At 59.5% G+C, this 16,222-nt stretch overlaps 2 protein-coding genes across 2 annotated transcripts in view; one reads left to right on the top strand and one right to left on the bottom strand.

Annotated features, from left to right (window-relative positions):
• Positions 1–12,440: 12,440 nt before the first annotated feature.
• LOC137318081 (BRCA1-A complex subunit RAP80-like) overlaps positions 12,441–16,222 on the bottom strand; it is a gene marked incomplete at its 3' end in the record, with an annotated part of 92,435 nt that continues 88,653 nt past the window's right edge. Inside the window, exon 5 of the mRNA XM_067981048.1 lies at positions 12,441–12,516. Coding sequence (XP_067837149.1) covers positions 12,441–12,516 — 76 coding nt within the window. The remainder of the gene's footprint in view (positions 12,517–16,222) is intronic.
• The window catches only part of LOC137318082 (period circadian protein-like), a 51,992-nt gene continuing 48,407 nt past the window's right edge, over positions 12,638–16,222 (top strand). The window contains exons 1-2 of the mRNA XM_067981049.1: positions 12,638–12,665; positions 14,051–14,116. Coding sequence (XP_067837150.1) covers positions 12,638–12,665; positions 14,051–14,116 — 94 coding nt within the window. The remainder of the gene's footprint in view (positions 12,666–14,050; positions 14,117–16,222) is intronic.

The following is a 16,222-nucleotide window of genomic DNA, read 5'->3' as shown; positions in this document are numbered from 1 at the left end:
TCGACACTCTCACACACACACACAGCCGCCCGACACTCTCACACACACACACACCGCCCGACACTCTCACACACACACAGCCGCCCGACACTCCTCACACACACACACACCGCCCGACACTCTCACACACACACACACACAGCCCGACACTCTCACACACACACACACACACCGCCCGACACTCTCACACACACACACACCGCCCGACACTCTCACCACACACACAACACACACCGCCCGACACCTCTCACACACACACACACCGCCCGACACTCACACACACACACACACACACACACACACACACACACCGCCCGACACTCTCAACAGCATCACACACACACCGCCCGACACTCTCACACACACACACACACGACCGGCCCGACACTCTCACACACACACACACACCGCCCGACACTCTCACACACACACACACCGCCCGACACTCTCACACACACACACACACCGCCCGACACTCTCACACACACACACCGCCCGACACTCTCACACACACACACACACACCGCCCGACACTCACACACACACACACACACCGCCCGACACTCTCACACACACACACACACACCGCCCGACACTCTCACACACACACACACACCGCCCGACACTCACACACACACACACACACCGCCCGACACTCTCACACACACACACCACCGCCCGACACTCTCACACACACACACCGCCCGACACTCTCACACACACACACACACACACGCCCGACACTCTCACACACACACACACACCGCCCGACACTCTCACACAACACACCGCCCGACACTCTCACACACACACACACACACACGCCCGACACTCTCACACACACACACACACCGCCCGACACTCTCACACACACACACGACCGACACTCTCACACACTCTCACACACACACCGCCCGACACTCTCACCTACACTCTCACACACACACACCGCCCGACACTCTCACACACACACACACACCGCCCGACACTCTCACACACACACACACCGCCCGACACTCTCACACACACACACACACACACACACCGCCCGACACTCTCACACACACACACCGCCCGACACTCTCACACACACACACACCGCCCGACACTCTCACACACACACACACCGCCCGACACTCTCACACACACTCACCGCCCGACACTCTCACACACACACACACACCGCCCGACACTCTCACACACACACACACCGCCCGACACTCTCACACACACACACCGCCCGACACTCTCACACACACACCCGCCCGACACTCTCACACACACACACACACCGCCCGACACTCTCACACACACACACACCGCCCGACACTCTCACACACCACACACACACCGCCGACACTCTCACACACACACACACACCGCCCGACACTCTCACACACACACACCGCCCGACACTCACACACACACACACCGCCCGACACTCTCCACACACACACACACCGCCCGACACTCACACACACACACACCGCCCGACACTCTCACACACACACACACCGCCCGACACTCACACACCACACACACCGCCCGACACTCTCACACACACACACACCGCCCGACACTCTCACACACACACACCGCCCGACACTCTCACACACACACACACCGCCCGACACTCTCACACACCACACACACCGCCCGACACTCTCACACACACACACACACCGCCCCGACACTCTCACACACACACACACCGCCCGACACTCTCACACACACACACACCGCCCGACACTCTCACACACACACACACCGCCCGACACTCTCACACACACACACACCGCCCGACACTCTCACACACACACACCGCCGACACTCTCACACACACACACACCGCCCGACACTCTCACACACACACACACCGCCCGACACTCTCACACACACACACACCGCCCGACACTCTCACACACACACACACCGCCCGACACTCTCACACACACACACACACCGCCCGACACTCTCACACACACACACACCGCCCGACACTCTCACACACACACACACACCGCCCGACACTCTCACACACACACACACCGCCCGACACTCCACACACACACACACACGCCCGACACTCTCACACACACACACACCGCCCGACACTCTCACACACACACACACACCGCCCGACACACTCACACACACACACACCGCCCGACACTCTCACACACCACAACACCGCCCGACACTCTCACACACACACACACACCGCCCGACACTCTCACACACACACACACCCGCCCGACACTCTCACACACACACACACACCGCCCGACACTCTCACACACACACACACCGCCCGACACTCTCACACACACACACACCGCCCGACACTCTCACACACACACACCGCCCGACACTCTCACACACACACACACACACCGCCCGACACTCTCACACACACACACACACCGCCCGACACTCTCACACACACACACACACACCGCCCGACACTCTCACAACACACACCCGCCCGACACTCTCACACACACACACGCCCGACACTCTCACACACACACACACCGCCCGACACTCACACACACACACACACCGCCCGACACTCTCACACACACACACACCGCCGACACTCTCACACACACACACACCGCCCGACACTCTCACACACACACACACACCGCCCGACACTCTCACACACACACACACCGCCCGACACTCTCACACACACACACACACCGCCCGACACTCTCACACACACACACACACCGCCCGACACTCACACACACACACACACGCCCGACACTCTCACACACACACACACACCGCCCGACACTCTCACACACACACACACCGCCCGACACTCTCACACACACAACACACCGCCCGACACTCTCACACACACACACACCGCCCGACACTCTCACACACACACACACCGCCCGACACTCACACACACACACACACCGCCCGACACTCTCACACACACACACACCGCCCGACACTCACACACACACACACACCGCCCGACACTCTCACACACACACACACACCGCCCGACACTCACACACACACACACCGCCCGACACTCACACACACACACACACCGCCCGACACTCTCACACCACACACACCGCCCGACCACTCTCACACACACACACACCGCCCGACACTCTCACACACACACACCGCCCGACACTCTCACACACACACACACCGCCCGACACTCTCACACACCACACACACCGCCCGACACTCTCACACACACACACAACCGCCCGACACTCTCACACACACACACCGCCGGACACTCACACACACACACACCGCCCGACACTCTCACACACACACACACACCGCCCGACACTCTCACACACACACACACGCCCGACACTCTCACACACACACACACCGCCCGACACTCTCACACACACACACACACCGCCCGACACTCTCACACACACACACCGCCCGACACTCTCACACACACACACCGCCCGACACTCACACTCACACACACACACACCGCCCGACACTCTCACACACACACACACACCGCCCGACACTCTCACACACACACACACCGCCCGACACTCACACACACACACACCGCCCGACACTCTCACACACACACACACACCGCCCGACACTCTCACACACACACACACCGCCCGACACTCACACCACACACACACACACCGCCCGACACTCTCACACACACACACACCGCCCGACACTCTCACACACACACACCGCCCGACACTCTACACACACACACACACCGCCCGACACTCTCACACACACACACACCGCCCGACACTCTCACACAGCACACACACACACACCGCCCGACACTCTCACACACACACACACCGCCCGACACTCTCACACACACACACACCGCCCGACACTCACACACACACACACACACCGCCCGACACTCTCACACACACACACACACGCCCGACACTCTCACACACACACACACCGCCCGACACTCTCACACCCACACACGACCACCGCCCGACACTCTCACACACACACACACCGCCCGACACTCTCACACACACACACACACCGCCCGACACTCACACACACACACACACACCGCCCGACACTCTCACACACACACACACACCGCCCGACACTCTCACACACACACACCGCCCGACACTCTCACACACACACACACGCCCGACACTCTCACACACACACACACCGACCTACACTCACACACACACACCGCCCGACACTCTCACACACACACACACCGCCCGACACTCTCACACACACACGACTACACACCGCCCGACACTCTACACACACACACACACACCGCCCGACACTCTCACACCACACACACACACACCGCCCGACACTCTCAAGCAGCACTCACACACACACCGCCCGACACTCTACACACACACACACACCGCCCGACACTCTCACTCACACACACCGCCCGACACTCACACACACACACACCGCCCGACACTCTCACACACACACACACACCGCCCGACACTCTCACACACACACACACCGCCCGACACTCTCACACACACACACACACACACCGCCCGACACTCTCACACACACACCACACCGCCCGACACTCTCACACACACACACACACCGCCCGACACTCTCACACACACACACACACACCGCCCGACACTCTCACACACACACACACACCGCCCGACACTCTCACACACACACACACCGCCCGACACTCACACACACACACACACCGCCCGACACTCTCACACACACACACACACCGCCCGACACTCTCACACACACACACTCCCGACACTCTCACACACACACCGCCCGACACTCTCACACACACACACACACACACCGCCCGACACTCTCACACACACACACACACCGCCCGACACTCTCACACACACACACCGCCCGACACTCTCACACACACACCGCCCGACACTCTCACACACACACACACACACCGCCCGACACTCTCACACACACACCACACCGCCCGACACTCTCACACACACACCGCCCGACACTCACACACACACACCGCCCGACACTCTCACACACACACACACACACACCGCCCGACACTCTCACACACCACACACACCGCCCGACACCTCACACACACACACCCGCCCGACACTCACACACACACACACACCGCCCGACACTCTCACACACACACACACCGCCCGACACTCTCACACACACACACACACGCCCGACACTCTCACACACACACACCGCCCGACACTACACACCACACCGCCCGACACTCACACCACACACGCCGACACTCTCACACACACACTCACACCGCCCGACACTCTCACACACACACACACCGCCGACACTCTCACACACACACACACCGCCCGACACTCACCCCACACTCACACACACACCGCCGACACTCTCTCACACACACACACACACCGCCCGACACTCTCACACACACACACACCGCCCGACACTCTCACACACACACACACCGCCCGACACTCTCACACACACACACACCGCCCGACACTCTCACACACACACACACCGCCCGACACTCTCACACACACACACACACCGCCCGACACTCTCACACACACACACACCGCCCGACACTCTCACACACACACACACCGCCCGACACTCTCACACACACACCACACCGCCCGACACTCTCACACACACACACACACCGCCCGACACTCTCACACACACACACACACCGCCCGACACTCTCACACACACACACACCGCCCGACACTCTCACACACACACACACCGCCCCGACACTCACACCACACACACACCGCCCGACACTCTCACACACACACACACCGCCCGACACTCTCACACACACACACACCGCCCGACACTCTCACACACACACACACACCGCCCGACACTCTCACACACACACACACCGCCCGACACTCTCACACACACACCACACCGCCCCGACACTCACACACACACGCCCGGACACTCTCACAACACACACACACCGCCCGACACTCTCACACACACACACCGCCCGACACTCTCACACACACACACACACCGCCCGACACTCTCACACACACACACCGCCCGACACTCACACACACCGCCCGACACTCACACACACCGCCCGACACTCTCACACACACACACACCGCCCGACACTCTCACACACACACCCCCCGACACTCTCACACACACACCGCCCGACACTCTCACACACACACACACCGCCCGACACTCTCACACACACACACACCGCCCGACACTCTCACACACACACACACCGCCCGACACTCTCACACACACACACACCGCCCGACACTCTCACACCACACACCGCCCGACACTCTCACACACACACACACACCGCCCGACACTCTCACACACACACACACCGCCCGACACTCTCACACACACACACACCGCCCGACACTCTCACACACACACACACCGCCCGACACTCTCACACACACACACACCGCCCGACACTCTCACACACACACACACACCGCCCGACACTCTCACACACACACACACGCCGACACTCTCACACACACACACACACCGCCCGACACTCACACACACACACACACCGCCCGACACTCTCACACACACACACACCGCCCGACACTCTCACACACACACACACCGCCCGCACTCACACACCGCCGACACTCACACACACACACACCGCCCGACACTCTCACACACACACACACCGCCCGACACTCTCACACACACACACACACCGCCCGACACCTCTCACACACACACACACACCGCCCGACACTCTCACACACACACACACCGCCCGACACTCTCACACACACACACACCGCCCGACACTCTCACACACACACACACCGCCCGACACTCTCACACACACACACACACCGCCCGACACTCTCACACACACACACACACCGCCCGACACTCTCACACACACACACCGCCCGACACTCTCACACACACACACACCGCCCGACACTCTCACACACACACACACACCGCCCGACACTCTCACACACACACACACCGCCCGACACTCTCACACACACACACACCGCCCGACACTCTCACACACACACACACACACACCGCCGACACTCTCACACACACACACACCGCCCGACACTCTCACACACACACACACACCGCCCGACACTCTCACACACACACACACACAGCCCGACACTCTCACACACACACACACACCGCCCGACACTCTCACACACACACACACCGCCCGACACTCTCACACACACACACACCGCCCGACACTCTCACACACACACACACCGCCGACACTCTCACACACACACACACACCGCCCGACACTCTCACACACACACACACCGCCCGACACTCTCACACACACACACACCGCCCGACACTCTCACACACACACACACACCGCCCGACACTCTCACACACACACACACCGCCCGACACTCTCACACACACACACACCGCCCGACACTCTCACACACACACACACCGCCGACACTCTCACACACACACACACCGCCCGACACTCTCACACACACACACACCGCCCGACACTCTCACACACACACACCGCCCGACACTCTCACACACACACACACACCGCCCGACACTCTCACACACACACACACCGCCCGACACTCTCACACACACCACACCGCCGACACTCTCACACACAACACACACCGCCCGACACTCTCACACACACACACACACCGCCCGACACTCTCACACACACACACACCGCCCGACACTCTCACACACACACACACCGCCCGACACTCTCACACACACACACACACCGCCCGACACTCTCACACACACACACACGCCCACGACTCTCACACACACACACACCGCCCGACACTCTCACACACACACACCGCCCGACACTCTCACACACACACACACCGCCCGACTCTCTCACACACACACACACACCGCCCGACACTCTCACACACACACACACACCGCCCGACACTCTCACACACACACACACACCGCCCGACACTCTCACACACACACACACCCGCCCGACACTCTCACACACACACACACACACACCGCCCGACACTCACACACACACACACACCGCCCGACACTCTCTCACACACACACACACCGCCCGACACTCTCACACACACACACACCGCCCGACACTCTCACACACACACACGCCCGACACTCTCACACACACACACCGCCCGACACTCTCACACACACACACACCGCCCGACACTCTCACACACACACACACCGCCCGACACTCACACACACACACACCGCCCGACACTCTCACACACACACACACCGCCCGACACTCTCACACACACACACACACCGCCCGACACTCTCACACACACACACACCGCCCGACACTCTCACACACACACACACACGCCCGACACTCTCACACACACACACCGCCCGACACTCTCACACACACACACCGCCCGACACTCTCACACACACACACACCGCCCGACACTCTCACACACACACACACACACCGCCCGACACTCTCACACACACACACACCGCCCGACACTCTCACACACACACACACCGCCCGACACTCTCACACACACACACACACCGCCCGACACTCTCACACACACACACACCGCCCGACACTCTCACACACACACACACCGCCCGACACTCTCACACACACACACACCGCCCGACACTCCACACACACACACACACACACCGCCCGACACTCTCACACACACACACACCGCCCGACACTCTCACACACACACACACCGCCCGACACTCACACACACACACACACACACCGCCCGACACTCTCACACACACACACACACACCGCCCGACACTCTCACACACACACACACACCGCCCGACACTCTCACACACACACACACCGCCCGACACTCTCACACACACACACACCGCCCGACACTCTCACACACACACACACACCGCCCGACACTCTCACACACACACACACCGCCCGACACTCTCACACACACACACACCGCCCGACACTCTCACACACACACACACCGCCCGACACTCTCACACACACACACACCGCCCGACACTCTCACACACACACACACACACCGCCCGACACCTCTCACACACACACACCGCCCGACACTCTCACACACACACACACACCGCCCGACACTCTCACACACACACACACGCCCGACACTCACACACACACACACACACCGCCCGACACTCTCACACACACACACACCGCCCGACACTCACACACACACACACACACCGCCCGACACTCTCACACACACACACACACCGCCCGACACTCTACACACACACACACCGCCCGACACTCTCACACACACACACACACCGCCCGACACTCTCACACACACACACCGCCCGACACTCACACACACACACACACCGCCCGACACTCTCACACACACACACACACCGCCCGACACTCTCACACACACACACACACCGCCCGACACTCTCACACACACACACACACACCGCCCGACACTCTCACACACACAACACACCGCCCGACACTCTCACACACACACACACACACACCGCCCGACACTCTCACACTCACACACACCGCCCCGACACTCACACACACACACACACACCGCCCCGACACTCTCACACACACCGCCGACACTCCACACACACACACCGCCCGACACTCTCACACACACACCGCCCGACACTCTCACACACACACACACCGCCCGACACTCTCACACACACACACACACTGCCCGACACTCTCACACACAACACACACTGCCCGACACTCTTTACACACACACACACCGCCCGACACTCTCACACACACACACCGCCCGACACTCTCACACACACACACACACACGCCCCGACACTCTTACACACACACACACCGCCCGACACTCTCACACACACACACACACACCGCCCGACACTCTCACACACACACACACACCGCCCGACACTCTTACACACACACACACCGCCCGACACTCTCACACACACAACACACACCGCCCGACACTCTCACACACACCGCCCGACACTCACACACACACACACCGCCCGACACTCTCACACACACACACACACCGCCCGACACTCTCACACACACACACACCGCCCGACACTCTCACACACACACACACACCGCCCGACACTCTCACACACACACACACACCGCCCGACACTCTCACACACACACACACACACACAGCCCGACACTCTCACACACACACACACCGCCCGACACTCTCACACACACACCACACCGCCGACACTCTCACACACACACACACACACCGCCCGACACTCTCACACACACACACACACCGCCCGACACTCTCACACACACACACACTGCCCGACACTCTTACACACACACACACCGCCCGACACTCACACACACACACACACACCGCCCGACACTCTCACACACACACACACCGCCCGACACTCTACACACACACACACCGCCCGACACTCTCACACACACACACACACACCGCCCGACACTCTCACACACACACACACACCGCCCGACACTCTCACACACACACACACACCGCCCGACACTCTCCACACACACACACACTGCCCGACACTCTAACACACACACACACCGCCCGACACTCTCACACACACACACACCGCCCGACACTCTCACACACACACACACACACCGCCCGACACTCTCACACACACACACCGCCCGACACTCTCACACACACACACACACACACCGCCCGACACTCTCACACACACCGCCCGACACTCTCACACACACACACACACACACCGCCCGACACTCACACACACACACACACCGCCCGACACTCTCACACACACACACACCGCCCGACACTCTTACACACACACACCGCCCGACACTCTCACACACACACACACACCGCCCGACACTCACACACACACACACACACACACCGCCCGACACTCTCACACACACACACACACCGCCCGACACTCTCACACACACACACCGCCCGACACTCACACACACACACACACACCGCCCGACACTCTCACACACACACACACCGCCCGACACTCACACACACACACACACCGCCCGACACTCTCACACACACACACACGCCCGACACTCTCACACACACACACACACACCGCCCGACACTCTCACACACACACACACCGCCCGACACTCACACACACACACACACACCGCCCCGACACTCTCACACACACACACACACCGCCCGACACTCTCACACACACACACACACCGCCGACACTCTCACACACACACACCGCCCGACACTCACACACACACACACACACCGCCCGACACTCTCACACACACACACCCGCCCGACACTCACACACACACACGCCCGACACTCTCAACCCCACCGCGACACTCACACACGCCCGACACTCTCACACACCACACACCGCCCGACCCTCTCACACAACCACCGCCCGACACTCTCAACACACACACACCGCCCGACACTCTCACACACACACACACACCGCCCCACACTCTCACACACACACACACACCGCCCGACACTCTCCACACACACACACCGCCCGACACTCTCACACACACACACACACCGCCCGACACTCTCACACTCACACACACCGCCGACACTCTCACACACACACACACGCCCGACACTCTCACACACACACACACGCCCGACACTCACACACACACACACCGCCCGACACTCTCACACACACACACACACACCGCCCGACACTCTCAACACACACACACACACCGCCCGACACTCTCACACACACACACACACACCGCCCGACACTCACACACACACACACACACACACCGCCCGACACTCTCACACACACACACACCGCCCGACACTCTCACACACACACACACCGCCCGACACTCACACACCACACACACACCGCCCGACACTCTCACACACACACACACACCGCCCGACACTCTCACACACACACACACACCGCCCGACACACACACACACACACCGCCCGACACTCTCACACACACACACACCGCCCGACACTCACACACACACACACCGCCCGACACTCTCACACACACACCGCCCGACACTCTCACACACACACACACACCGCCCGACACTCTCACACACACACACACACCGCCCGACACTCTCACACACACACACACACCGCCCGACACTCTCACACACACACACACAGCCCGACACTCTCACACACACACACACCGCCCGACACTCTCACACACACACACACACAGCCCGACACTCTCACACACACACACACCGCCCGACACTCTCACACACACACCGCCCGACACTCTCACACACACACACACCGCCCGACACTCTCACACACACACACACAGCCCGACACTCACACACACACACACACCGCCCGACACTCTCACACACACACACAGCGAGGTGTTGGTGAGCTGGCCCAGGACTCACTGTTTGAACGTGAAGGTGTTGGATCTGCCTGTGTCATTGTGTTTCGCTCCCCTGCGAGGCTTGCTGCGAGTCCGCACTGTGGGAAGTGGAGAGAAGGGGTTCAGTGAGGGGCAGTAACAGGAGTTTTACTTCTTCAAACTCCACCATCATTGATAGGGGCAGCTACAGAATGGAATTAAAACATTCTGTCCAATGGAATGGTGGCCTTTCCCTCAGGGGCTGGAGGTGATGTTACAGGTGGAGGTGATGTTACAGGTGAAGAGAGCTCTGGTTAGACCCCATCTGGAGACTGGGTTCAGTTCTGGGCACCGCACCTCAGGGAGGATATCTTGGCCTTGGAGAGGGTGCAGCAGGTTCACAAGAATGATACCGGGGTCAAAAGGGTTAAATTATGAGGACAGGTGAGAATGTGGAACTCACTCCCACAAGGAGTAGTTGAGGTGAATAGTACAGATACATTTAAGGGGAATCTAGATAAACACATGAGGGAGAAAGGAATAGAAGGATATGCTGATCGGGTGAGATGATGTAGGGAGGAGGAGGCTCGTGTGGAGCATAAACACCGGCGAAGACCAGTGTTTTGATGCTGTAGATTCAATGCAACTCGATGCGCACACGCACGGGGGCAGGCCCGCGCGCACACGCACGGGGGCAGGCCCGCGCGCACACGCACGGGGGCAGGACTCTGCACACACGCACGGGGGCAGGCGCGCGCACACACGCATGGGGGCAGGACTCTGCACACACGCACGGGGGCAGGCCCGCGCGCACACGCACGGGGGCAGGACTCTGCACACACGCACGGGGGCAGGACTCTGCACACACGCACGGGGGCAGGCGCGCGCACACACGCACGGGGGCAGGACTCTGCACACACGCACGGGGGCAGGACTCTGCACACACGCACGGGGGCAGGCGCGCGCACACACGCACGGGGGCAGGACTCTGCACACACGCACGGGGGCAGGACTCTGCACACACGCACGGGGGCAGGCGCGCGCACACACGCACGGGGGCAGGACTCTGCACACACGCACGGGGGCAGGACTCTGCACACACACGCACGGGGGCAGGCGCGCGCACACACGCCGGGACACCAGGAAAGGACTGTACACATACCAAGGAAGGATAGGACTGTGCACACAAACACAGACACCAGGACAAGGCTGTGGAGTCACACCCAGACACCAGGATAGGATTGTGTAAAGAGACATCAAGGCAAGAGAGCAGGACTGATTCCACACACGCAGACACCAGTGCAGCACTGTCCATATCCACAGGGACCAGTACAACACTGTACACATCCACAGGGACCAGCACAGCACCGTCCATATCCACAGGGACCAGTGCAGCACTGTCCATATCCACAGGGACCAGTACAGCACTGTCCATACCCACAGACACCAGTACAGCACTGTCCACATCAACAGACACCAGGAAAGCACTGTGAATATCCACAGGGACCAGTACAGCACTGTCCATATCCAGAGGGACCAGTGCAGCACTGTCCACATCCACAGGGACCAGTACAGCACCGTCCATATCCACAGGGACCAGTGCAGCACTGTCCATATCCACAGGGACCAGTACAGCACTGTCCATACCCACAGACACCAGTACAGCACCGTCCAAATCCACAGGGACCAGTGCAGCACCGTCCATATCCACAGGGACCAGTGCAGCACTGTCCATATCCACAGGGACCAGTACAGCACCACACACACCCACAGGGACCAGTACTGCACTGTCCACATCCACAGGGACCAGTACAGCACCGTCCATATCTGCAGGGACCAGTACAGCACCGTCCATATCTGCAGGGACCAGTACAGCACCGTCCAAATCCACAGGGACCAGTACAGCACCGTCCATATCCACAGGGACCAGTACAGCACTGTCCGTATCCACAGGGACCAGTACTGCACAGCACAGTCTATATCCACAGGGACCAGTACAGCACCGTCCATATCCACAAGGACCAGAACAGCACTGTCCATACCCACAGGGACCAGTACAGCACTGTCCATATCCACAGGGACCAGTACTGCACAGCACAGTCTATATCCACAGGGACCAGTACAGCACTGTCCATATCCACAAGGACCAGAACAGCACTGTCCATATCCACAGACACCAGAACAGCACTGTCCACACCCACAGGGACCAGGACAGCACCGTCCATACCAACAGGGACCAGTACAGCACTGTCCATATCCACTGGGACCAGTACAGCACCGTTCATATCCACAGGGACCAGGACAGCACTGTCCATACCCACAGGGACCAGGACAGCACCGTCCAGATCCACAGGGACCAGGACAGCACTGTCCATATCCACAGGGAGCAGTGCAGCACTGTCCATATCCACAGGGACCAGGACAGCACCGTCCAGATCCACAGGGACCAGGACAGCACTGTCCACACCCACAGGGACCAGTACAGCACTGTCCATATCTACAGGGACCAGTACAGCACAGTCCATATCCACAGGGACCAGCACAGCACTGTCCATATCCACACGGACCAGTACAGCACCGTCCATATCCACAGGGACCAGTGCAGCACTGTCCATATCCACAGGGACCAGTACAGCACTGTCCATATCTACAGGGACCAGTACAGCACAGTCCGTATCCACACGGACCAGTACAGCACCGTCCATATCCAGACACGAGTACAGCACCGTCCATATCCACAGACACCAGGACAGCACTGTCCATATCCACAGGGACCAGTACAGCACTGTCCAAATCCACAGGGACCAGTACAGCATTAGCCATATCCACAGGGACCAGTGCAGCACTGTCCATATCCACAGGGACCAGTACAGCACCGTCCATATCCACAGGGACCAGTCCAGCATCGTCCATATCCACAGGGACCAGTCCAGCACCGTCCATATCCACAGGGACCAGTACAGCACCGTCCATATCCACAGGGACCAGTCCAGCACCGTCCATATCCACAGGGACCAGTGCAGCACTGTCCATATCCACAGGGACCAGTACAGCACCGTCCATATCCACAGGGACCAGTCCAGCACAGTCCATATCCACTGGGACCAGTACAGCACCGTCCATATCCACAGGGACCAGTACAGCACCGTCCATAGCCACAGGGACCAGTCCAGCACCGTCCATATCCTCAGGGACCAGTACAGCACCGTCCATATCCACAGGGACCAGTCCAGCACCGTCCATATCCACTGGGACCAGTACAGCACTGTCCATATCCAGAGGGACCAGTACAGCACTGTCCATATCCAGAGGGACCAGAACAGCACCGTCCATATCCACAGGGACCAGAACAGCACTGTCCATATCCAGAGGGACCAGTACAGCACTGTCCAGATCTACAGGGACCAGAACAGCACCGTCCATATCCAGAGGGACCAGTACAGCACTATCCATATCCAGAGGGACCAGTACAGCACTGTCCATATCCAGAGGGACCAGTACAGCACTGTCCATATCCAGAGGGACCAGTACAGCACTGTCCATATCCAGAGGGACCAGTACAGCACTGTCCAGATCTACAGGGACCAGAACAGCACCGTCCATATCCAGAGGGACCAGTACAGCACTGTCCATATCCAGAGGGACCAGTACAGCACTGTCCAGATCTACAGGGACCAGTACAGCACCGTCCATATCCACAGACATCAGGACAGCACTGTCCATATCTGCAGGGACCAGTGCAGCACCGTTCATATCTGCAGGGACCAGTACAGCACTGTCCATATCCAGAGGGACCAGTACAGCACGGTCCATATCCAGAGGGAC

This window comes from Heptranchias perlo, unplaced genomic scaffold (assembly GCF_035084215.1).
Source record: "Heptranchias perlo isolate sHepPer1 unplaced genomic scaffold, sHepPer1.hap1 HAP1_SCAFFOLD_643, whole genome shotgun sequence".
Classification (NCBI taxonomy): Eukaryota; Metazoa; Chordata; class Chondrichthyes; order Hexanchiformes; family Hexanchidae; genus Heptranchias; species Heptranchias perlo.
This window is presented reverse-complemented; position numbering and strand designations above follow the sequence as displayed.